At 47.3% G+C, this 22,397-nt stretch overlaps 1 protein-coding gene across 8 annotated transcripts in view; it reads left to right on the forward strand.

Moving 5' to 3' along the window:
* LOC105469045 (arylsulfatase G) overlaps positions 1-22,397 on the forward strand; it is a 153,252-nt gene that overhangs the window by 33,395 nt on the left and 97,460 nt on the right. For 4 of the 8 annotated variants that reach the window (XM_011719610.3, XM_011719605.3, XM_011719612.3 and 1 more), the window contains exon 2: positions 15,531-16,295. In XM_011719610.3, the coding sequence (XP_011717912.2) occupies positions 16,078-16,295 (218 nt within the window). In that variant the 5' untranslated portion in view covers positions 15,531-16,077. Of the gene's footprint in view, positions 1-106; positions 181-657; positions 891-2,210; positions 3,084-4,531; positions 5,132-15,530; positions 16,296-22,397 lie in introns of those variants that run through there. The other 4 variants (XM_011719607.2, XM_011719606.3, XM_011719608.3 and 1 more) reach the window with 4 other exon arrangements.

A 22,397-nucleotide genomic window follows, 5' to 3' on the forward strand; every position in this document is an offset into this window, starting at 1 on the left:
ATACCGGCTGCAGCCGGTCTCCGCCGGCCTCGGGGGCGCGCCGCCGCCGACCATGTGCTGCGAGCGCCGAGCGCAGCCAAGGAGGGGGCCTGCCTGGCGCGCGCGCGCCGGCCCACGTGGACCTGGGCCGCGCCGGGCGCGCGCCCGCCCGCCTGCCTCCTGGGCTGGGGGTCACGGAAGGTAACCGCGTCGCGGTCCGGGGCCGGGCCGCCCCCACCAGCGCCTCCGGGGTCCTTGGCACAACGCCCCGATCTCCCAACCCAGGCGCGCCTCTGCGCGCGTGACCCGCCCAGACCCCGGAGCTTTGCTGCAACGCTAGTGGGAGCGCGAGTGTGCAGGGGTGGTGGGGGCGCCTGCACCCTGTCTCGGAGCACCTCGGCCAGGCGCGCGCGCGGGGGTCCTCGTCCCCACCCCCGGGCGCCTTCCCGGCGCGCCCACCGCCCAGTCCCGCCCGCACCCTGAGGATTTAGGGATTTAGCGGGGAGGGAGAACGCGCGCGCCGGGGCTGATTCCGCGCGGCGCTCGCGGCTGCGGCGGCTCCGCGCCCGCCCCGGGCAGAACAGGTTCCTTCCAGTTTGGGTGTGAGCTGCGCGCGCGGCGCCTGAGTTCCTCCTGCAGCGCCCACTTCCCTCAGTTTCGTCAACTCGCGCACCCCCACAGTTCCCCTTCCGGCGGTGGGGAGGGAGTGCCGCAGTGGGCCCCAGGGAGCGAGCGGCCGGGCCGCTGCGGGTGCCTTGCTTCCCCCACTTTGCTGCACCGGCAGCAGCAGCAGCAGCAGTAGCAGCAACAGCATCCGCGTTGCGCGAAAGGAATGTGAGCCGCCGGGCTGAGTCAGCATCCCCGGCCCAGGGCGCGCGCGCACCCTCCAGGCAGAGGCGGCGTCGGCACAGGTGCATGGCTCCCATACCCGCGGGGAGCCCTCTGTAGGGGACCTGAAGGTTTAGACAGTCTGTGCCCCTCATCCCGTAGTCCCCGACCCCAAGGTCACTGTGAACTAAGCGGATGATGCACGCGAAACCCCAGTTACGAGCTCCTCATGGGGACAAAGCATGTGTCAGTTCCTAGACATTTCAGAGCCTGCGGGGGCGCAAACTTAGCTTCTCGGTCTCTACCTCACATCCCGAGGGCAAATTTGGAAACTGCTCGCAAGCGAAGGCCATGTTATTTGCATTCCTCTGCAGACTTTGGCACCGGCTGCTGCCTTCATTGGGGTTCGGAGAATGTGGTTCTGATGTCAGAAACTCAAGAGAGCCTAGTTTGGGAGTGCGTGCACGGAGGGTCGCCACCGGGAGGAGTCGGCGATCTGAATTTTAATAAAAGGCTTCCTTGCTCGCTGATTTCTCTCACCATTTTGGGATAGGCTCTCCTGAGTTAAATGCCATCCTTTGCTGTTGACAAGTTCTGGTTGTGTAAGTGGGGAGAAGATTCGTTGGTACAGGGTGCCCTGTATGGCCAGTCCTGTACAACTAGGGGGCCGCTGTGTAGCTTTGCAACCTTGTAGACGTAATTTAACCTCGTAGAGCGTTAATTTCTCCAGATCTGTAAAATGGGAATGGAGGTGGTATTCCCAGAATTGGAGGGTTTAATTTATGGTACTTGTAAAGTGCGGATCGCAGTGACTGGCATTTGGTAAGGCCTCAGTACCCATTAGCTCTTGATGCTGTTATGATTTATGCTTTACCAAGGCCAATTAATTGCTGACTCCAACACACTCCCTGTGAGAGCCTTTTCTGAGTTGTTCTTCAAAGGATCCACATATAATGATATTTAGAAACTGATTTGAACACTTCATGCTAATACAGTGCTGCCTGTAAGATAATCTTTGATATTTAGGATCTTACACTTTAATATTTAGGACCTGTTACTGTATGTATGGAAATGTCGTGTGTAATATGACAGCATATTCTGTGTGTCTTAGGAACCTAAAGTTGCAGCCTGCCATTATATACCTGAGTGACTCGAAGCAAGTCACATAGTCTCCGTACTTCAGTCTCTTGATATAAAAAATTACACAAATTATGCCTAAAGCCTCAGGAGTGAATGAATGATTGGAAAAATCACATCTGAATGTTTGAGCAAGTGAAACCTGGCTTTTGGGGAGCATGATTCTAATAATAATAATAATAATAATAGATTTTTCTTACTAGTAATGTATTACTATTCTTCTATTTTATTAATATTAATCTTTTTTTAATGTTTACTTTGTCCTCAACACTGTATTAAGTGCCATACATGTAATTCAATTTTAACCCCATCAGTAACCTTCTGTAGTTGACACTCATTATTCCCATTTTACAGTTGAGGAAAGCTGAGGCACTGAGCACTGGAGGGATTGACCTAAGGTTACACCGTGTTTATAGATACACAATAGCGCTTTTTACAACTAGAGCTCATCCAAAGATGACATTTGCCATCTGTGTTTGAATAATGGAGAGGTGGCTGGAAACCCTACCTAAGCACAGCCTTGCTAGTCACAAAAAAGTCACGCAGCATGACTTTTGCCCACCCTAGTTAGAGGCTGGCTTCACCTTGTTCCCTCAATCCTAATGAGACCAAGCGTAAAAACCCCTGCTTTTTTAACTTCTCCAGAGAAAGCACTGCATTGCCATGCTAATCAACACCCCCTAGCCCCCAAACAAAACTAACTCTGTTTAGTTCTAAATAAGAACAAAAGAACCTTTGGAGTCTGGAGTACAGGACCAGAAAAATCAGGAAATCAAGTGACGGGCTCAGCTCCCCTCGTAGCCTCTCCCGTTGTGCCTGCCTGATCCCAAGTGGCAGGCAGAGCCCCTTCTTGGCTTTCCTTTACAGTGGGCAAGGCCATCATGATGCCCTTAAGAAGTCCCCCAACATCTTCTTGGGGGAAAATATTGGCTCTTCAGAGCTGTCCCCAAGGCTCCCTCTTCTAGCCCTCTTGCAGGGTCATTTGCATGAGAACAGATTCCTTTGTGTAAAGTTGGCCTGCCTGTTCTCTGTCCACGTTTATAGTCCTTCAAGTCTTCGTGTTGGGTTGCTAGGCAGATATGACCCTGGCTTGCAAATAAGCTCACTGCATTTACCAGCCTGTGAGAACTTCAACTTGGGTAAGTAGACTGAAAGGAATCTGGTCTGGAGCTCTGGGAAGAGGGTCCCGCAAGCCTGCTTTTGGGGGCTGATTCTTCAGGGCAGCCATCACAGAGGGAGAGTGTGTGAAGGGGGCTTCCATGAGGCTTCGATGGCTCAACCACCCTTCCATTCTTCCTCTTCCAGTCTCTGTTCCTCCCACCATGCTCCCACCCAAGGGCCTGTGTTCTGGGTGAGTGACTTGTATGCCACTGAAGCAATTTCTTGCTTTAAAACTTTAATATCTGCTTCTTCAGTTGGCCAGGAACTTCACACACTCCGCCATGTAGCAACAGTGAACTGATGGTCTAGGTAGTTCTGCTAGGTTTATTTTGTGATTTGTGGTCCCCTCCCCCCCCCACAAATTTCACAGTTTGTAGGAAGGCAGGGCCCTTCAAACTGGGAAACACACACTTCTGGGGGAATTTAAAGATTTGCCAAGGGGTTCTGAGGCACAGATAGTGATGACGATGATAATAATAATACTACCGAGTTGTGTGCAAGGCTTAGTACGCTTGCTAAGTTAACTGAATTAACACGTGCAAGGGGCTTAGCACTGGGATTGGCTCGTGGTCAGATTCCCTAACTCTTGGCTGCGACTCTTTCAACCTGTGATTCCTGGGGGATTGAGGAGGATGGTGATCAGGGAAGCCTTCAACTGGCAGAGAGGACCTTGGGAGGACTGGCAGGGGGTACTGAGCCAGGGGAGAGGTGAACAGCATGAGAGGAAGGTAGGAGGTAGGTGAGGCCATTCTGTGTTTGGGGCCACTGAGGTCATCTTCCCACTCGTGTGTGTGGGGGCGGGCGATGATTGATTTCTGTCGTGCCCGTTACCATTTGGTGCAGTATCGATGTATTGCTGGTCTCTGGCATTACCTCTGGAGTAACTTTTACTTGATCAGTACTGAATTTCATTCCTAGGCTTCTCAGTCTTCATAGTTGACTGCTCCTGTAGTTTTGTCATCTATTACTGCTTAAAAATTAAAAAAAAAAAAATAGAGAACATAGCCTCCAGGAGGCTTCTGTAAATTATCTCAAGGCTGTTGCAAAAGTCCTAAAAAACAAACCCAGGCTGAGTGTGATAATCCTAGTGCTTTTGGCATGAAGGCAGGAGGATTGCTTGAAGGCAGATTGAGACCAGCCTGGGCAATATGGCAAGACACCATATCTAAAACATTTTTTTTTTTTTTTTTTTGAGATGGAGTCTTCCTCTGTTGCCCAGGCTGGAGTGCAGAGGCGTGATCTCAGCTCACTGCAACCTCTGCCTCCCGGGTTCAAGCGATTCTCCTGCCTCAGCCTCCCAAGTAGCTGGGACTACAGGTGTGCACCACCATGCCTGGCTAATTTTTGTACTTTTAGTAGACAGGGTTTCACCATGTTGGCCAGGCTGGTCTCGAACTCCTGGCCTCAGGTGATCCACCCGCCTTGGCCTCCCACAGTGCTGGGATTATAGGCATGAACTGCTGCGCTGGCCTAAGAAATATCTTTTAAAAAAATTAGCTGGGTGTGGTGGTGCTGTCACACCACTGCACTCCAGCCTGGGCGACAGAATAAGACGCTATCTCAAACCAACCGACCAACTCAAAATCTCAGAACAAAATTATTTAAATCACATTGCATTTAGAAGTGAATGCATGTCACATTAAACTGTATGACACAGTTGTGGGTCGTGGAATCTCATTGGCAATATTGGGAAGGGCTGCATATGGGACCAGTGAATTTTGCCCCGATAGAGTCACGCTTTCTTCGGATGGTTGTTGAAGTTGCCCCACCTGCCCTGTTCCTCAAGGCCCAAGGAATAAAAACCTGCCCTCCTGCTATATTTCTTGCCTAAAGGGAGATGCTGACTTTCCCTATCTTGTCTAAACAGGTGCCTCCTGTCCTGTGCTTCTAGATTCCCAGGAACAATAGGCAATGTTAAGCTTCCATTTTAACCCTTTAGGACCAGTGCCTCCATGAGTTTCCAGATGGCTAGGGGACGATGCGAAGAAACTAGAAGGATGCTGCAGGATTGTGTTGTGGGCAAATGGTGAGGAGGGGTCCCGCGTTGCTGTGATCAGTGGGGGGCTGTGGAGTTAGGTGAGCTTTTTAGGGATACACAGCAGGACTGGGTCCAGGCAACATCCATCCCTCCATCCTTCCCTCCCACGCCCGTCGTTCATCCATCCATCCAGGTAGCCTCTGCTCATCCATAGCCCACTCGTGAGCACTGACAAATACTGTTGTCTCCCAGGCCACAAAACCACACCTCAGAGGATGTGGTTCCTTCTCTCATAGTGTTTATAGTTTAGTTCAGAAGACAGGACACATGTGATTGTTACCTAAAACAGCATTTCAACAAGTGCAGTTTTACAAGTGAGAATTACAAGTGAATGTCTTCCGAGAAAGAACTTAGAAAAGTCATCTAAGTTTAGGAGAATGATGAGATGAAGCTGGCAGGGTGGGGCAGAGCCGGCTGGGCTGTCGATGTTTGTGTTACATGCATTCATCCAGCAAATATTGACTGAATACCTTCTGGACCAGTTGCCGGAATTATGCAGTGCATAAACTATACAGAATGTCCCTGCCTTTACATAGTTTCCACCCCAGAGTTGTGGCTCTTTCTTGCTTGAGCACCTAGCTAGCCAAGCATCATGGACAAAGAGTTCTTTTGAAATGTTTCTGATATGGAAATGTAACTTCCATTTTCAAGTAACATCAACAAAGGGGAGATTCCCCTCACATGCACCCTACGTCTTGACCTCATATTGTTAAATTGTCCAAAACCAGATTTGCTGGAAGGCAGTATACTCCAAGGATGCCAGCTATTATTAGAGTCTGCTTAGCTGAAGGGACCTGGCTCAGGTTTAGCCAAGATGGCACAGATAGTCATGGGATTGTGTAACATGGAACCATAGTTTGGAACGTTGAAAATGCAAACTGAAATCACTCTTTATTTCTTCTTTGCCTTGTTTGAGACTATGGTGGTGTGTTTGTAGCTTCTGCCTTCTCTAGGTTCAGAAACCAGCATCAGAGCTTGCTAACAAACAGTTCTGGCAGATTCAGCCAGTAGCTTCAGGGAGTAAAAAATTTTTTTCTAATAGAGACGGGGTCTTGCTATGTTGCCCAGGTTGGTCTGGAACTCCTAGGGTCAAGTGATCCTCCTGTCTCGGCATCCCAGAGTGTTGGGATTACAGGCGTGAGCCACTGTGCCTGGCCATTATGTTTTATTTTAATGTTAGTAATGCTTTGGCTTGCACAGCACATTTTCAGTGTGTTCTCATATTTATTATCCCTTTATCCTCAAAACAATCAAGAGATGGACTAACAGTAGCCAATATTTCTTAGCACTTACTGAGAACTTGGGTAGGATTATTTCATTCTCATATTGTGTTTGGGGTTGAGAAAGTTTACTGTGACTCTTTTTTTTTTTTTTTTTCCCCTGATATCTAATTCCAGGCTAAAACTGCATTTTTCAGGTAAGGGAGAAAACTGAGACACAAAGAGATTCTGTAACATATCCATGGTCACACAGCTAGCAAATCACTGCTGAATCCTGGATACATACTATTCTGGAAATAAGACAACACATCTCAAAAGTCAATTCCCCAAAAGGCAAATTTGCTAAGTAACGGCTTCACTAAATTGAGTGGGTTTTTTTTTTCTAAGTTTGGGTCTTACCTCTACTTCTGCCCCTACCTGAGCCTTGGCTTCAGAGATTCCCAGGTAAAACTTTAGTGGGAATCTGTCTTGGGGTACTCAGGATGTCATAACAAAATACCATGGACTAGGCTGGGCTTGTTGCCCCATGCCTGTAATCCCCACACTTTGGGAGGGTGAGATGGGCGGATCACTTGAGGTTAGAAGTTTAAGACCAGTCTGGTGAAACCCTGTCTCTACTAAAAATATAAAAATCAGCTGGGCATGGTGGTATGTATCTGTGGTCCCAGCTATTTGGGAGGCTGAGGCACGAGAATCTCTTGAACCTAGGAGGTGGAGGTTGCAGTGAGCTGAGATTGCTCCACTGCTCTCCAGCCTGGGTGATAGAGCGGGATTCTGTCTCAAAAAAAAAAAAAAAAAAAAAAAGAAAGAAAGAAAGAAAAATACTGTAGACTAAGAACAGAAATTTACAAAAATACAGCCCAAACAACAGAAATTTATTGTTTACAGCTTTGGAGGCTGGAAAGTCAAAGATTAAGGTGCTGGCCAATTTAGTTCCTGGTGAGGGCTCTCTTCCTGGCCTGCAGACAGCCACCTTCTTGCTGTGTCCTCACATGGCGGAGAGAATGAGCGAACAAGTTCTCTGATGTTTCTTCTTGTAAGGGCACTAATCCCATCACCTCATGACTTCATCTAAGCTTTATCACCCTACAAAGGCCTATCTTCAAATATCATCACACTGAGAGTTAGGGCTTCAACATACAAATTTTGGGGGCACACAAACTTTTAGTTTATAACAGAGTAACATATTTCATTATGTGGAAGTGGAATGGATCCAGGGCAAGGGTAAATCTACAGAAATAGAAAAGATAGTACAAAGCACTGTTTTTCTTAAGAGAAAGTTTCCGGCCAGGCGCGGTGGCTCAAGCCTGTAATCCCAGCACTTTGGGAGGCCGGGACGGGCGGATCACGAGGTCAGGAGATCGAGACCATCCTGGCTAACACGGTGAAACCCCGTCTCTACTAAGGCTGAGGCAGGAGAATGGAGTAAACCCGGGAGGCGGAGCTTGCAGTGAGCTGAGATCCGGCCACTGCACTCCAGCCTGGGTGACAGAGCAAGACTCCATCTCAAAAAAAAAAAAAAAAAAAAAAAGAGAAAGTTTCCTACTCTCATGCAAAAATGACAAAGGGAAAAAATTGAACTTGTTTTTTTTTTTGAGACAGAGTTTCACTCTGTTGCCCAGGCTGGAGTGCAGTGGCACTGTGTTGGCTCACTACAACCTCCGTCTCCTGGGTTCAAGCAATTCTCCTGCCTCAGCCTCCCAAGTAGCTGGGATTACAGGCACCCACTACCATGCCTGGCTAATTTTTATATTTTTAGTAGAGATGGGGTTTCACCATGTTGACCAGGCTGGTCTCAAACTCCTGACCTCAGGTGATCCACCTGCCTTGGCCTCCCAAAGTGCTGGGATTACAGGCATGAGCCACTGCGCCTAGCTGAAAAAATGGAACTTTGACATGTAAACCACCGATTTACAGGCTGCATGTGACAAAGGGAAAGATACGATGCATGAGGTGGGCCTGCCAAAAAAAAAATCGAACCTGGATCGGATCTCATCCTAGATCTACAAGCCAGTTTACAGGGAAAACAGGGGTCCAGGGAACATTTCAATAGAGGATACAATCAGCTAAATCCAAAATTTGAGAAATGTTACAGGGCAAACAACATAACTTATTTACAAATCTATGCAGAGAAAGGAGGAGGGGAGCCATAAATGAAAAGAAAAGAGACATGTGAACCAAGTGCAGTGTATTGTGAACCTTGTCTGGATACTGATTAGAACAAACTAACTGTTAAAAAAAAAATACTGATAAGACAATGGAGGACATTTGAACTGTGATTGAGTTTTTGATGATACTATCCATTGTTAATTTTTAAAAGGAGAGTGTTATGGAATTGTAGTTATATAGTAAGAATTAACTTTTAGAGAATCGTACCAAAATACTTTTGGATAAAATTATATGATGTCTGGGATTGCTTTTTATTTTTTAAGAGACAGGGTCTTGCTCTGTTGGCCAGGCTGGAGTGCAATGACATGATCACGGCTCACTTGCAGCCTCGAACTCCTCAGCTCCAGCCATCTTCCCACTTCAGCCTCCCTAGCAACTGGGACTACAGCACATGCCACCACACCCAGCTATTTTGTTGTTGTTGTTGTTGTTCTAGAGAGATGGGGTCTTGCTGTGTTGCCCAGTCTGGCCTCTAACTCTTGGCCTCAGGTGATCTTCCTGCCTTAGCCTCCCAAAGCACTGGGATTACACGTGTGGCCCACCACCCCTGGCCTGGGGCTTACTTCAAAATAATCCAGCATACGTGGAGAGGGAGGCAAAGGGAAATTGAAGGAGAGGGCCAGCCTGACCATATGTTGATAATTGTTGAATTGCGATGTTGGGTAAGTAAATGTGAGTTTCTCAATTTTGGTGTGTTTGACAAGTTCCATAATAAAATGTGTAATAAGTGATAAGTAAATACAGTTTTGTGAAAAGTTCTTAAAAATGTGGCAAACAGGCTTCCAGGGAGCTAATTTCAGACAGTTTTCCTGGAGCTTTCTTCTTGATCACACCCCTCAGGATTTTCCTTCTCAAGTGGAGGATAGACTTTTAGAGAAAAGATGTTATCCAGAGGTCTATGTCCTCTCTCTGATCTGTGAGCCAGGACACAGATATAATTTCCTCAGGGCTACTGGGTTTTTAGATGCATGGCGTGATACCACCTGGGCTCTCTCAAATTGGCTCCTGCAATATGGCTTTCTTCTGTGACAGTCTCAACAGGTGGTTCGAGCCTAAAACGAGGCAGGATGTCGTATGCCCCCTGTGGATGGGTTTCCTGGCATCGTTGGGTTCACAGAGATGATATTGTCCCAAACAGTGTCTGGCGTGAGGTCTCCAAGCTTTTTTTTTTTTTTTTTTTTTTAAAAAACAAAAAAGCGTTTTAATTACCTAAGTGAAATTGCTCTCCCAGTCTGGATAGAGGCATTCAAAGATGTCTTTTGCATCCTCTGTTGAGCTTAGACTACTATCCCTTAGTCCCCACACTCTAAGAAGGCAGTCTTTCCAAGTTGGGCCAGCCTCAAAATTACATGTTGTGGTCTATGGGCAAAAGACTGGGACACGAGGATGTTTATTATGTGTAGATAATAAATAAACCTTTGTCCTGGCTATGGTGGGAACTGTGTTTTCCTTTTCACCTGGATGGACTAGGGTGAGGCAACATGTAAGGAAGTGCTCACTGCCCAGGTAGTGTGAGTACAGGGTGGCCACCTGAGCAGAAGGGCCACCTCCTGACATTTTGTGCCCTAGGCATTTTGCTTGTCTCGCTTTAGCACTGTCTCTCACCTGAACTCACCTGGACCCATGCAAGGGACTCCTAACTCAGCTGCTTGTTTCATCTGCCGCCCTGCAGGGCATTTGTGTATTCTCACCAGGGCAGGGATTCTGTTACAATGTAAGCCAGAGCCTGCTGCTCTTGCTCAATCCCTCTGGCTTCCCATCTCTCGCAGCAAAAGCCTTTCTTTCCTCTGACTCTAATTCCTGCCCTTTGTCTCTCCATTGCTTCTGCAGTGGCTTATTTGCCGCTCCTTGCTTGTGCCAGACCTCAGCCTTTCCCAGTTTCTCTACCTTTCCCGCATGGCTTCCTGATGGCTGCGTAGCTTCCTCCTTGACCTCATACAGATCCTTATCCAAAGTGCACTTTCTTGATGAGATTGTCCCAGACCACCCCCTTTAACTTTGCAGCCTCCATCCCACGCCTGAGCTCCTTCTTTGATGTCCTCCGTGCTATTTACATTTTATTGATTTCGTTTCTCCCCTCACTCTCAAAAAAGTAAGTGGTGTGAGGGCAGGGATTTTTGTCTGTTTCATTCATGGCTGTATGCACCGTGCCTGGTTTAAAACCTGTCAGTCAGTACAAATTTGGTGGACAAATGACAGAATGCACTGGGGAGTTGCTTCAGACAACACATGAACAGCTGATGCCCAACGATGGCCCCTTCTGACAGCCCCTGATGGCTCCTGGCCCCCAGCCAGCACACAGACCATGTTCTGATTTTGGGGAGTAAAACAACAGGACTTCACATCCCAGAGACCCGCTCCCCCACTGCTCTTTTGTCTTTTTTGGCCTCAGCTCATCAGATGCTTTTGTCTCTGGAAAACCAACAGAACCCTCTGCCAGAAAGGTCTGCCCGACCTTCTTGTTATTTCAGCTGTTTTCAAGGTTCTCTAGGAGGATGCTTGGCCACAGGGAGGCCCATGGGAAATGAGGGTCAGGTGATGAAGTGAGTGGCTCAGGAAGCCCAAGGACTTCAGCTCTGTGTTTTCAGACACTGCTCAGTGGATCTTCAGGTTGCTGTATTCCATTTGCTTCTCAGTGCTTCTGGCCCACAGCCTGCCTGTGGGTCATTTGGCTGTTTATCAGTACCTTTACCCCTAAGCAAGATTGGAAACTGAGGGAGGTCAAACTTGAGCACACTTAGCAGCCCTACTTTAAAATGGGGGTCGTGGAGAAGAACAGGAATCATGGGTAAAGCTGATTGTCAACTAAAGTTCACTCTACTCCTGCTTGGGGAGCATGAGATGTGGGAAATTGTTCATGCTTGTCCTCAGCAAGGATCTTTCACAGTCCGTTGTGCTCTGATGGAGCAGATGGGCCTTCGTTGTGGGATTTGTTGACTGACATGGCCGAGTACCTTCTGCCCCAGTGGAAGGAGGGGTGGACACTGTATTTGCCAAAGACTCTGCCTTTCTTTATAGCCAGGAATGCTCCTTCCCTGTGTCTACTTTCCTTTCTGAGAGTGATGGAGAAAGAAAAAGCTGGCAAAATAACATCAGATAAGATCTGAGGGCAGCAAGCAAGGCCATTTTCTTTTCTTCATTTGTTCTAAGGGCTAGATGCAATCAAATGCTTGGCTTATGTTTGGAGGTATTGCTTTCAGAGACAGGATCTTGCTCTGTTGCCCAGGATGGAGTACAATGGCACCATCATAGCTCACTACAGCCTTGAACTCCTGGGCTCCAGTGGTCCTTCCACCTCCGTTTCCTGAGTAGCTGGGATTGTAGACGTACACCACCATGCTTGGCTAATTTTTTAATTGTTTTGTAGAGATCGGGTCTTGCCATTTTGCCCAGGCTGGTCTCCAACTCTCAGGCTCAAGCAGTCCTCCCACCTTGCCTCCCAAAGTGCTGGAATTACAGGCATGAGCCACTGAGTCTGGCTATGGGACCATTTTCCTTATATATATATATTTTTTGAGATGGAATCTCACTCCTTTGCGCGGGCTGGAGTGCAGTGGTGCAGTCTCAGCTCATTGCAACCCCCGCTTCCCAGGTTCAAGTGATTCCCCTGCCTCAGCCTCCCAAGTAGCTGGGACTACAGGTGCACGCCACTATGCCCAGCTAATTTTTTTGTATTTTTAGTAGAGATAGGGCTTCACCATGTTGGCCAGGCTGGTCTTGAACTCCTGACCTCAGGTGATCCGCCTGCCTTGGCCTCCCAAAGTGCTGGGATTACAGGCATGAGCCTCCGCGCCCAGCCCCATTTTCTTTATCACACTTGAGCTCTAAGTTTGAGCTTAGATCTTAATCAAAGTCTGTACCTGGGCATCCATTCTTTGAGTATCTGGTCTGCCTTTTCCATTTAGTTAAAACAAAAATGGGGAAAGGATTAAATGTCTCCCTGGAGGTGTGGGTGTGAAGAATAATGCAATGGTGTGCTGGCTAGATTTGCTTATTTCCATTCTATGAAAATTTTAAGTAATGATTCTCTTTGAAAATCCTCAATGGAATGTTTCATCATGGAACACTGAAGAAACACAATCTGTTTATTTATATTCTTACCTTAATTTTAGCTTCTTTCTTAAGTGAATTTTTTTTCCCTGAAGTCTTCTACATTGGATCCATTCTGAAATGAATTATTGACCAGGCATGAGGCTGCTCTAGTGTTCCAAGCTAAGAAACTTTAAGAGGAAAAGTCTACTGTGTCTGTTGCACATGGTCAGAAGCCAGTAGAATGATCTTGGAATCAAGCAGTGGGACCACAGGCATTTGTTAACTACCCTCCTTGTGCTAAGGCTCTTTCTCCTACAAAGGGAGACATCTTTGGAGTCTCAAGATCAACAAATACCAGTTGAGTCTAATTGAGTTTGAGATAATACATCTCCTTTTGGGAAACAAAAGAATTTGCGTTTCTGAACAATTGATTCATTGGCCTCCAGATGACATGACTGTGTACTTGGATTTCCTTTTATTTTGATGAAGTGTGTATTTGCCCATTCTTTTGGTTTTTATCCAGGTCTTCCAGAATTTACATACCTCTAACCACCCCCATCCACGTGGATTGATCAATTGGGTTGGGTGGCGAGGATGTACAACTGGAAAAAGTGTCTGTCATAATCCCAGGCCCATCTTTTTTACACATTGGTTCTCCTTTAATCTGCTTCATACATTGGGTGTTCCACTGAAACTTTGTTATTGTTGTTGTTGTTAATTTTAGATTAAAAAATATAGAGATAAGGTCTCACTATGTTGGCCAGGCTAATCTTGAACCCCTGGCCTCAAGTAATCCTTCTGCCTCGGCCTCCCAAAGTATTGGGATTACAGGAATGAGCCACCATGCCCAGCCAACTGAAATTTTTATTTGGTCCACAATTTCAACTCTGTTCCTCCTTATTAAACTTCCTAATTGACTGGATGTGGTGGCTTATGCATGTAATCCCAGCACTTTGAGAGGTTGAGGTGGGAGGATCACTTGAGCCCAGGAGTTCCAGACTGGCCTGGGCAATATAGTGAGACCCAATCTGTACAAAAAATAAAAAAAATTAGCTGGGCTTGGTGGCATACACTTGTAGTTCTAGCTACCCGGGAGGCTGAGGCAGGAGGATCGTTTGAACCCAGGAGTTTGAGACTGTGGTGAGCTGGGATCTGTCTCTTTAAAAATAAATAAATACATAAATAAAATAAACTTGCAAATTTAGGGCTTTTAAGTGAACTAGAGCTAATCTAGTTTTATCCTTGGCTCCATTTGCAATCTCTAGCTTAAAGTATAACCTTCAATTCCCGTCTTTCAAAACTCAGTCTGATTTGTTGCTTTTGTTTGTCCACTGAAGTTGAGTCATCAGTTAGATTAAGCAGTTTCTTTTTTCTTCTTGCACTAGACTCATGATGTTTTTGTTTTCCAGCACCTATGCTACTTAAAGTGTGATCCAAAGGCGAGCAGTACAGGCCTCACATGGGCTTGTTAGAAATACAGATCCCAGGCCCAGCGTTACCTACTGAACCTGCGATTTAATAAACACAAAATCCACAGCAGATTCGTATGTACCTCCACGTGTAGGACGCACCACTGGCTGAACATGTCTTTAGATTTTCTTATTAAAATTACATAGGTAGGATGCAAAGGGACACATTTCCATGAAAAAAAAATTATGAATTTTTTTCTGACATTTTATTATGAAAATTACAAACATACAGCAAAATTAAAAGAGTTCTATAGTAAGCACCCATATATCCTCTACCTAGATTCTATTATTAACTTTTTAAAACCATTTCCTTTTCCCCCAGATTAACTTCTGTTAAGAATTTTAGCTGGGCCTGGGTGTGGTGGCTCACGCCTGTCATCCCAGCACTTAAGGAGGCCAAGGCGGGCAGATCCCTTGTGGTCAGGAGTTTGAGACCAGCCTGGCCAACATGGTGAAACCCCATCTCTACCAAAAATACAAAAATGTGCCGGGATGTGTTGGTGGGCACCTGTAATCCCAGCTACTGGGAGGCTGAGGCATGAGAATTTCTTTTTTCTTTTTTTCGTTTTTTTTGAGATGGAGTTTTGTTCTTGTTGCCCAGGCTAGAGTTCAGTGGTGCGATCTTGGCTCACCACAGTCTCCACCTCCTGGGTTCAAGCGATTCTCATGCCTCAGCCTCCCAAGTAGCTGGGATTACAGGCATGCGCCGCCACACCCAGCTCATTTTATATTTTTAGTAGAGCTGGGGTTTCTCCATGTTGATCAGACTGGTCTCAAACTCCCAACCTCAGGTGAGCCGCCCACCTTGGCCTCCCAAAGTGCTGGGATTACAGGTGTGAACCACCACTCCCGGCGAGAATTTCTTGAACCCGGGAGACAGAGGTTTCAGTGAGCCAAGATTGTGCCATTGCACTCCAGCCTGGGTGATAGAGTGAGACTCAGTCTCAAAAAAAAGAATTTTAGCTGGGCATGGTGGCACATGCCTATAATCCCAGCTATGTGGGAGGTTGAGGCAAGAGGATCACTGGAGCCAGGAGTTCAAGACTGGCCTAGGCAACGTAGCAAGACCCTATCTCCAATTTTTTTTTTTTTTTTAAATGTAGAAACATTAGGTTATAGTGTGACTGTTACATATAACCATGTCTTGGTAATAAGGGTCTTACCTCTCCTAGAATTCTCAGTGGCACATTGGGATTTAGCAGCATTGGGGGCTGGTCCTAGTCCCACCCAGAACACTGGGCCTCAATATCCTCATCTATACAGTGAGTGGGCTGGCAGAGATCATCTCTAATGTTACTTCCAACCCTGTCACTACAGGTCCATTGCGAGTATTATTATCATCACTATTTTTCAGGTGGAGAAACAGATGAATCAGTTAAATATCTGAATAAAAACATCTGTTGGCATGGAAAAGTGATTATTTCCTAAGCTACTGAGTAAAACACAGCTGCCCTGGCAGTTTTAACTCTGTTTTCTTGTCAATTTTTGTTCTTTCAGGAAACCTTACAGAAACATGAAGCCCTCAACCATCTGGAACTCAGAAACTTATTCGGGGCTGACTGTGGCTTCTAGAACATCCAGGTGTTCTGCAGATGCGAGAACTCATCCTGTAGTCACCAGATGGAGTCCCAGACAGATGTAAGGCCTGTGCTGTGGCTCTACAGCCCTCAATACAGAAGGGTCACTTTCTTAGTGGCCAAAGAGCAGTTATTGACATTGATGTCAAATTATTGAACACAACCAGTCATTTTACCGAGCTGCAGTGAGGAAACACTGACCATAGAAGATCAAGCCAAATTAGGGATTGCACATTTCCTGATTCTTCTGAATTAGGATTCCAGATGGGGGCCTCATTTCTATCGCCCCCAACACTCCTATAGCCATTATCACCGCCATCACCGCTGCCACCAGCATCTTCTTGCATACGCCACCTCTGCTCCCCAGAGACTTCCTGCTTTGAAAGTCAGCAGAAAGGAAGCTGTCAGAAAAGTCTCTAGTGGTGGCTGCCGTCGCTCCAGACAATCAGAATCCTGTCTTAACCGCCATGGGCTGGCTTTTTCTAAAGGTTTTGTTGGCGGGAGTGAGTTTCTCAGGATTTCTTTATCCTCTTGTGGATTTTTGCATCAGTGGGAAAACAAGAGGCCGGAAGCCAAACTTTGTGATTATTTTGGCCGATGACATGGGGTGGGGTGACCTGGGAGCAAACTGGGCAGAAACAAAGGACACTGCCAACCTTGATAAGATGGCTTCAGAGGGAATGAGGTGAGTCTTGAGATGCCAGGCCAACCTGTCTTTGGATGTCTTACTCCTGTTCTTGAGAGGGGAAGGGGCCATGCAAAGCACTTAAAGAGTCATTGATGGACCCATGCTGATTTAATTAATCTATTAATTAATTTGGTTTGAAGCTAGCATAGCATCGTGAAGAAATCCTGCCATCTAGCACCCATCCATCTATCTCATAACATTTATTATGTGTTAGGCGCTAGGAGTACAGAGGTGAACAAGATAAAACATTTTTGCCCTTAAGTTATTCATTGTCTGGTAGAAGAGACAGGTTAAAAGGAAAGTAAGGGGCTGGATGCAGTGGCTCATGGCTGTAATCCCAATGCTGGGGGAGGCTCAGGCAGGAGGTTCATCTGAGCCCATGATTTTGGGACCAGCTTGGGCAACCTGGCGAGATCCCACTCCTACAAAAAATAAAAGCAAGTTAGCCAGCGGTGGTGGCACACTCCTGTGATCCTAGCTACTTGGGAGGCTGAAGTGGGAGGATCACTGGATCCCAGGAGTTCAAGGCTGCAGTGAGCTATGATCGTGCCACTGCACTCCAGTGTGGGTGACAGAGTGAGACTCTGTCTCTTAAAAAATAAGTAAATAGGCCGGGCGCAGTGGCTCACGTCTGTAATCCCAGCACTTTGGGAGGCCGAGGTGGGCGAATCTCCTGAGGTCAAGAGTTGGAGACTAGCCTGGCCAACATAGTGAAACTCCATCTCTACTAAAAATACAAAAATTAGCTGGGCACGGTGGCAGGCACCTGTGATCCCAGCTACTCGGGAGGCTGAGGCAGGAGAATCACTTGAACCCGGGAGGCGGAAGTTGCAGTGAGCTGAGATCGCACCACTGCACTCCAGCTTGGGCAACAAGAGCAAGACTGTCTCAAAAAAAAAAAAAAAAAAAAAAAAAAGTAAAGAAAGGGAAATAAGAGAAATAAGAATTATAAGCAGATAGCTTCTGAGCCCACATCCTGATTTTTGTTGTTGTTGTTGTTGTTGAGACAGAGTTTCACTCTTGTTGCCCAGGCTGGAGTGCAGTGGCACGATCTCGGCTCACCACAACCTCCACCTCCTGGGTTCAAGTGATTCTCCTGCCTCAGCCTTCCAAGTAGCTGGGATCACAGCTGCACGCCACCACGCCCAGCTAATTTTGTATTTTTAGTAGAGATGGGGTTTCTCCATGTTAGTTAGTCTGGTCTTGAACTCCTAACCTCAGGTGATCCGCCCACCTTGGCCTCCCAAAATGCTGGGATTACCGGCATGAGCCACCGCACCCAGCCCCAACATCCAGAGGTTTTGGAGAACAGAGGCGAGGGTATGGAACCCAACCTGGGGTTTCAAGGGAGGAGATGGCCTTTGAAGAGCAGCGGAGAGTGTGTGAAGCGTGGGAGACATGATTCACTTATTTATGAGAGGCATGGCTTATGTTTAAGGCACACTGAATTCTAAGGGACTGCAAAAGAGGAGCCTATGCATCTGATGCGTCGAAGTGTTTAGGAAATAGCTATTGCAGATTTTTGTTAAAACACCCAGCTCCTTTTCCCACTTAGATGGAAAACAAGCGTTAGAGCTTTCAGGCTTCAGGATTTTCTTCTTGGGCTAACGTTGGTCTGATTGTCCAGCTCGGATCCCGTCTGCATTGGGCGGAACTCCTCCGTGTGGTTCGGGGGGAATCATTTCAGCTCACCACTTAGGATGACGCATAGGGCATCTCCACAGAATTTTGGCCACTTGCATCCTAGAGCTTGATGCTTTTCCTGAGATATGCACCCTTGGTGGGTGGCGGTTTCTGCATCTGTTCTCACCCACTCCAATTCTTCCTCACCTCCATCAAGGTGAACTTTGTAAAAACACTCTTCTTCTTCCAGTCCTTCAAAGACATTTTTAGCCCGAAGGATAAAACTCAAACCCCATACCACTGGTGTTTGGCTGGGCGCGGTGGCTCACGCCTGTAATCCCAACACTTTGGGAGGCCAAGGTGGGCACATCACTGGAGGACAGGAGTTCAAGACCAGCCTGGTCAACATGGTGAAACCCCATCTCTACTGAAAATACAAAAATTAACCGGATGTGGTGGCGCACAGGAGAATCGCTTGAACCTGGGAGGTGGAGGTTGCAGTGAGCTGAGATTGCACTGCTGCACTCCAGCCTGGGCAACAGAGTGAGACTCTGTCTCAAAACAAGCAAACAAAACCAACAAAACCCCAAACTGGTTTCTTCACCGCCCCCTCTCTCTTGAGTGGTCTTGGGGTGAGCCCTCCCCTCATCTGTGTGATGGGTTCATCCTGGTGCACTCTCCACTTCCTCTGTTTAATTAGTTTCTAGTCACTACGTAGGTCTCAGTTGTACACGAGGGCCTCAGGAAAGCGTTCGTGGATGCCTCGGGCGTTCTGTGATGGTCCTCGCTGCTTTCCGTGGTGGCTGTTCAATCATCTGACCACTATGTTGGGTTGAATAGCACACTCCCTAAATTCATGTCCATCCAGAGCCTCAGAATGTGCCCTTATTTGGAAATAGGGTCTTTGCAAATGTTGTGAGTTAAGGCTCTCGATGATCTCAGAATCGATTTAGGGTGGGTCCTAAATCCAGTGACGTTTCCTTGTAAGAAGAGGAGAAGACACAGAGACACACAGAGAGATGGTGACGTGAAGATGGAGGCAGAGATTGGAGGCGTGCCTCTACAAGCCAGGAACACCAGTGACCGCCGGCAACCACCAGAACCAGGAGAGAGACACGGAACAGATTCTCCCTCAGAGCCTCCAGAAGGTACCAGCCCGGCTGACATCTTCATTTCAGACTTTTAGCCTCCTATACTGTATTTTTTTTTTTTTTTAAGACAGAGTCTAGCTCTGTTGCTCAGGTTGGAGTGCAATGGTACGATCTTGGCTCACTGTAACCTCCACCTCCCAGGTTCAACCGATTCTCTAGCCTCAGCCTCCCGAGTAGCTGGGATTACAGGCATCTGCCACCATGCCTGGCTAATTTTTGTATTTTTGTAGAGATGGGGTTTCACCATGTTGGCCAGGCTGGTCTCGAACACCTGACCTCAAGTGATCCACTCGCCTTGGCCTTCCAAAGTGTTGGGATTACGGGTCTGAGCCACTATGTCTGGCCTGTACTGTTGTTTTAAGCCGCATAGCTTGTGGTAATTTGTTATGGCAGCCTCCCTCCTTACACACCTCCCTCCTAGCTCCGGACTTCAGGAAGAAAAATGCCTCATCTATTCTTTCCCGCTTATATTCCTAGCATGTAGCACAGTACCTGGTACGTAGTGGACAATTAATATTTGTTTGTCAATAAATGGGCTCTAGGAGCTCAAGATGCCCTGGAATGTCACCCCAAATTTTGCATATAGGAATATTTTTCTGGGGAGAGAGTTCATCCATCCATTAGCATTTACCAGATTCTCAAAAGGGCCTGGGTTGCCAAATGCTTAGGAACTTCTGCTTTCAGTGTCTAGCGGGTTAGTGAGGAAATACTAATTCCATTATTTAAGCTGAGATTTTTGAAGCTCACACATTTTTTTTTTCTCATGTGCTGTCTCTACCGTCACACTCTCATTCTGAGCAGAAAGGGCGACTCAGGGGTCAGATGCCAAATGTGGTTCGTCGGGCTCTCCTTCTCCCCACCCCCTTATGAAAGTGTTTCTTTCCATCTGAGCCTCGTGACAGTGGCCAGGTGGATAGCCCTCTGGCCTGAGGCCGACGGCTTTTCATTCTTCTTTGTTGACAGGAAAGCCGGGCTTCCTGTGAGGCCACGAACTGATTCATCACTGGTTTCTCCCTCTGCCTACTCACGGCCAGTGGGGAACTGTGACTTTCAGACACAAACTCTTATGCCCAACAGGGTCTGGGGTGACTAGCCGGGACTGCACGCTCAAGCCACCACGCCCGGTTCTATTGGCTCCTTGTCGTTTGTGAACAAATGAATTTTCTAGGACGGCTGGAACAAATTACTCCAAACTGGACAGCTTAAAACATTACTTTGTCCTGGCCGGGCGCGGTGGCTCACACCTGTAATCCCAGCACTTTGGGAGGCCGAGGCGGGCAGATCACGAGGTCAGGAGATCGAGACCATCCTGGCTAACAAGGTGAAACCCCATCTCTACGAAAAATCCGGAAATTATCTGGGCGTATTGGTACACGCGTGTAGTTCCAGCTACTCGGGAGGCTGAGGCAGGAGAGTGGCATGAACCCAGGAGGCGGAGCTTGCAGTGAGCCGAGATGGTGCCACTGCACTCCACCCTGGGTGACAGAGCGAGACTCCATCTCAAAAAAAACAAAAACAAAAAAACATTACTTTGTCCTTTGACAGTTCGGAAAGCCAGAAGTCCAGAATCAAGGTTACGACTGAAGGCTCTGACAGAGAATCCATTCTTTGCCTCTCTCCTGGATTCTGGTGCCTGCTGGAATCCTTGGCATTCTGGGCTTGAGGACTCCTATCTCTGCCTCTGTTGTTACGTGGTGTTCTTTCATGTCAGTGGCCAGACTCCCCTCCTCTAATAAAAATACCAGTCATTGGATTGAAGGCCCACCCTACTCCAGTATGACCTCATCTTAACTTGATGACATCTGCAAAGACTCTATTTCCAAATAAGGTCACATCACAGGTTCTGGATTGATATGAAATTGAGGGGAACACTATTCAGTCTGGCAGTCTGGTGCAATTACCCATATTACTTATCTTTTTTTTTTTTTTGAGACACAGTTTCACTCTGTCACCTAGGATGGAGTGCAGTGGTGCAATCTTGGCTCACTGCAACCTCTGCCTCCTGGGTTCAAGTGATTCTCTTGCCTCAGCCTCCTGAGCAGCTGGGATTACAGGCACCCGCCACCACGCCCAGCTGGTTTTTGTACTTTTAGTAGAGACAGAGTTTTGCCATGTTGGCCAAACTGGTCTCGAACCCCTGACCTCAAGTGATCCACCCTCCTTGGCCTCCCAAAGTGCTGGGATGACAAGCATGAACCGCGGTGCTGGGCCTACATATCTCTTTTTCCTCTGCTTCTAACGCAGTCTGTAATGTAGTAGGTGGTCAGTCAGTATCTGTTACATTGAAGACTAAATGTCATGCTTAAGAGGGCAGGAGCCAGACAGTTTGAGTTCAGATCCCAGCTCTGCCACTTCCTATTTGTGAGCTGTGAGCTGGGCAAGCTGCATCGTCCCTTGGAGTTTTGTTTTCCTCTTCTGTAAGTGGGGACAATGATAGCACCCCTACCTCACAGGATGTTGTGAGGGTTAAATTAAGTAATCCGGGCTGGGCACAGTGGCTCATGCCTGTAATCCCAGCACTTTGGGAGGCTGAGGTGGGCAGATCACCTGAGGTCGGGAATTCGAGACCAGCCTGACCAACATGGAGAAACCCCAACTCTATTAAAAATACAAAATTAGCGGGGCATGGTGGCACATGCCTGTAATCCCGGCTACTCGGGAGGCTGAGGCAGGAGAATCACTTGAACCCAGGAGGCAGAGGTTGCAGTGAGCTGACATCACGCCATTGTACTCCAGCCTGAGCAACAGAGCAAGACTCCATCTCAAAAAAAAAAAAAAAGCAATCCATAAACCAGGTGTGGTGTGGCATGTGTGTGATCCCAGCTGCTCCAGAGGCTGAGGCAGGCGGATCCCTTGATGCCAGGAGTTCGAGGCTGCAGTGAGCTATGATCATGCCATTGTACTCTAGCCTGGGCTACAGAGTGTCTCATTTAAAAAAAAAAAAAAAGTAATCTATGTAAGCAGCATAGAGCCTAGCATGCAATGGGTAGGGTTCTATGTTAGCTGTGGTTATTTTTGTTACTGTTACTAGAAATGTCCATATGTAATGTCAGTGTCAATTGGCTAATCTGCGTGATAAAAGGTCCAATGACAAAACTTGGAAGGATGGGGTGGAGTTCCAGTGACAAATTCCTGGTAATCCCTATGCTGGCTGTGCGCCGGGACCAACACCTTTATTTCAATCAACACAACAGCTGCAACAATCACTAACCCTTACCAGGCTCTTGCAAGGTGCCAGGCTCTAGGCATTACCCTGGTTAATTCTTGGTACCACCCTACTTTTTCTCTTATACCTCAGATGAGGAAATTGAGGCTAAGTAACACG

This window comes from Macaca nemestrina, chromosome 17 (genome assembly GCF_043159975.1).
Source record: "Macaca nemestrina isolate mMacNem1 chromosome 17, mMacNem.hap1, whole genome shotgun sequence".
Classification (NCBI taxonomy): Eukaryota; Metazoa; Chordata; class Mammalia; order Primates; family Cercopithecidae; genus Macaca; species Macaca nemestrina.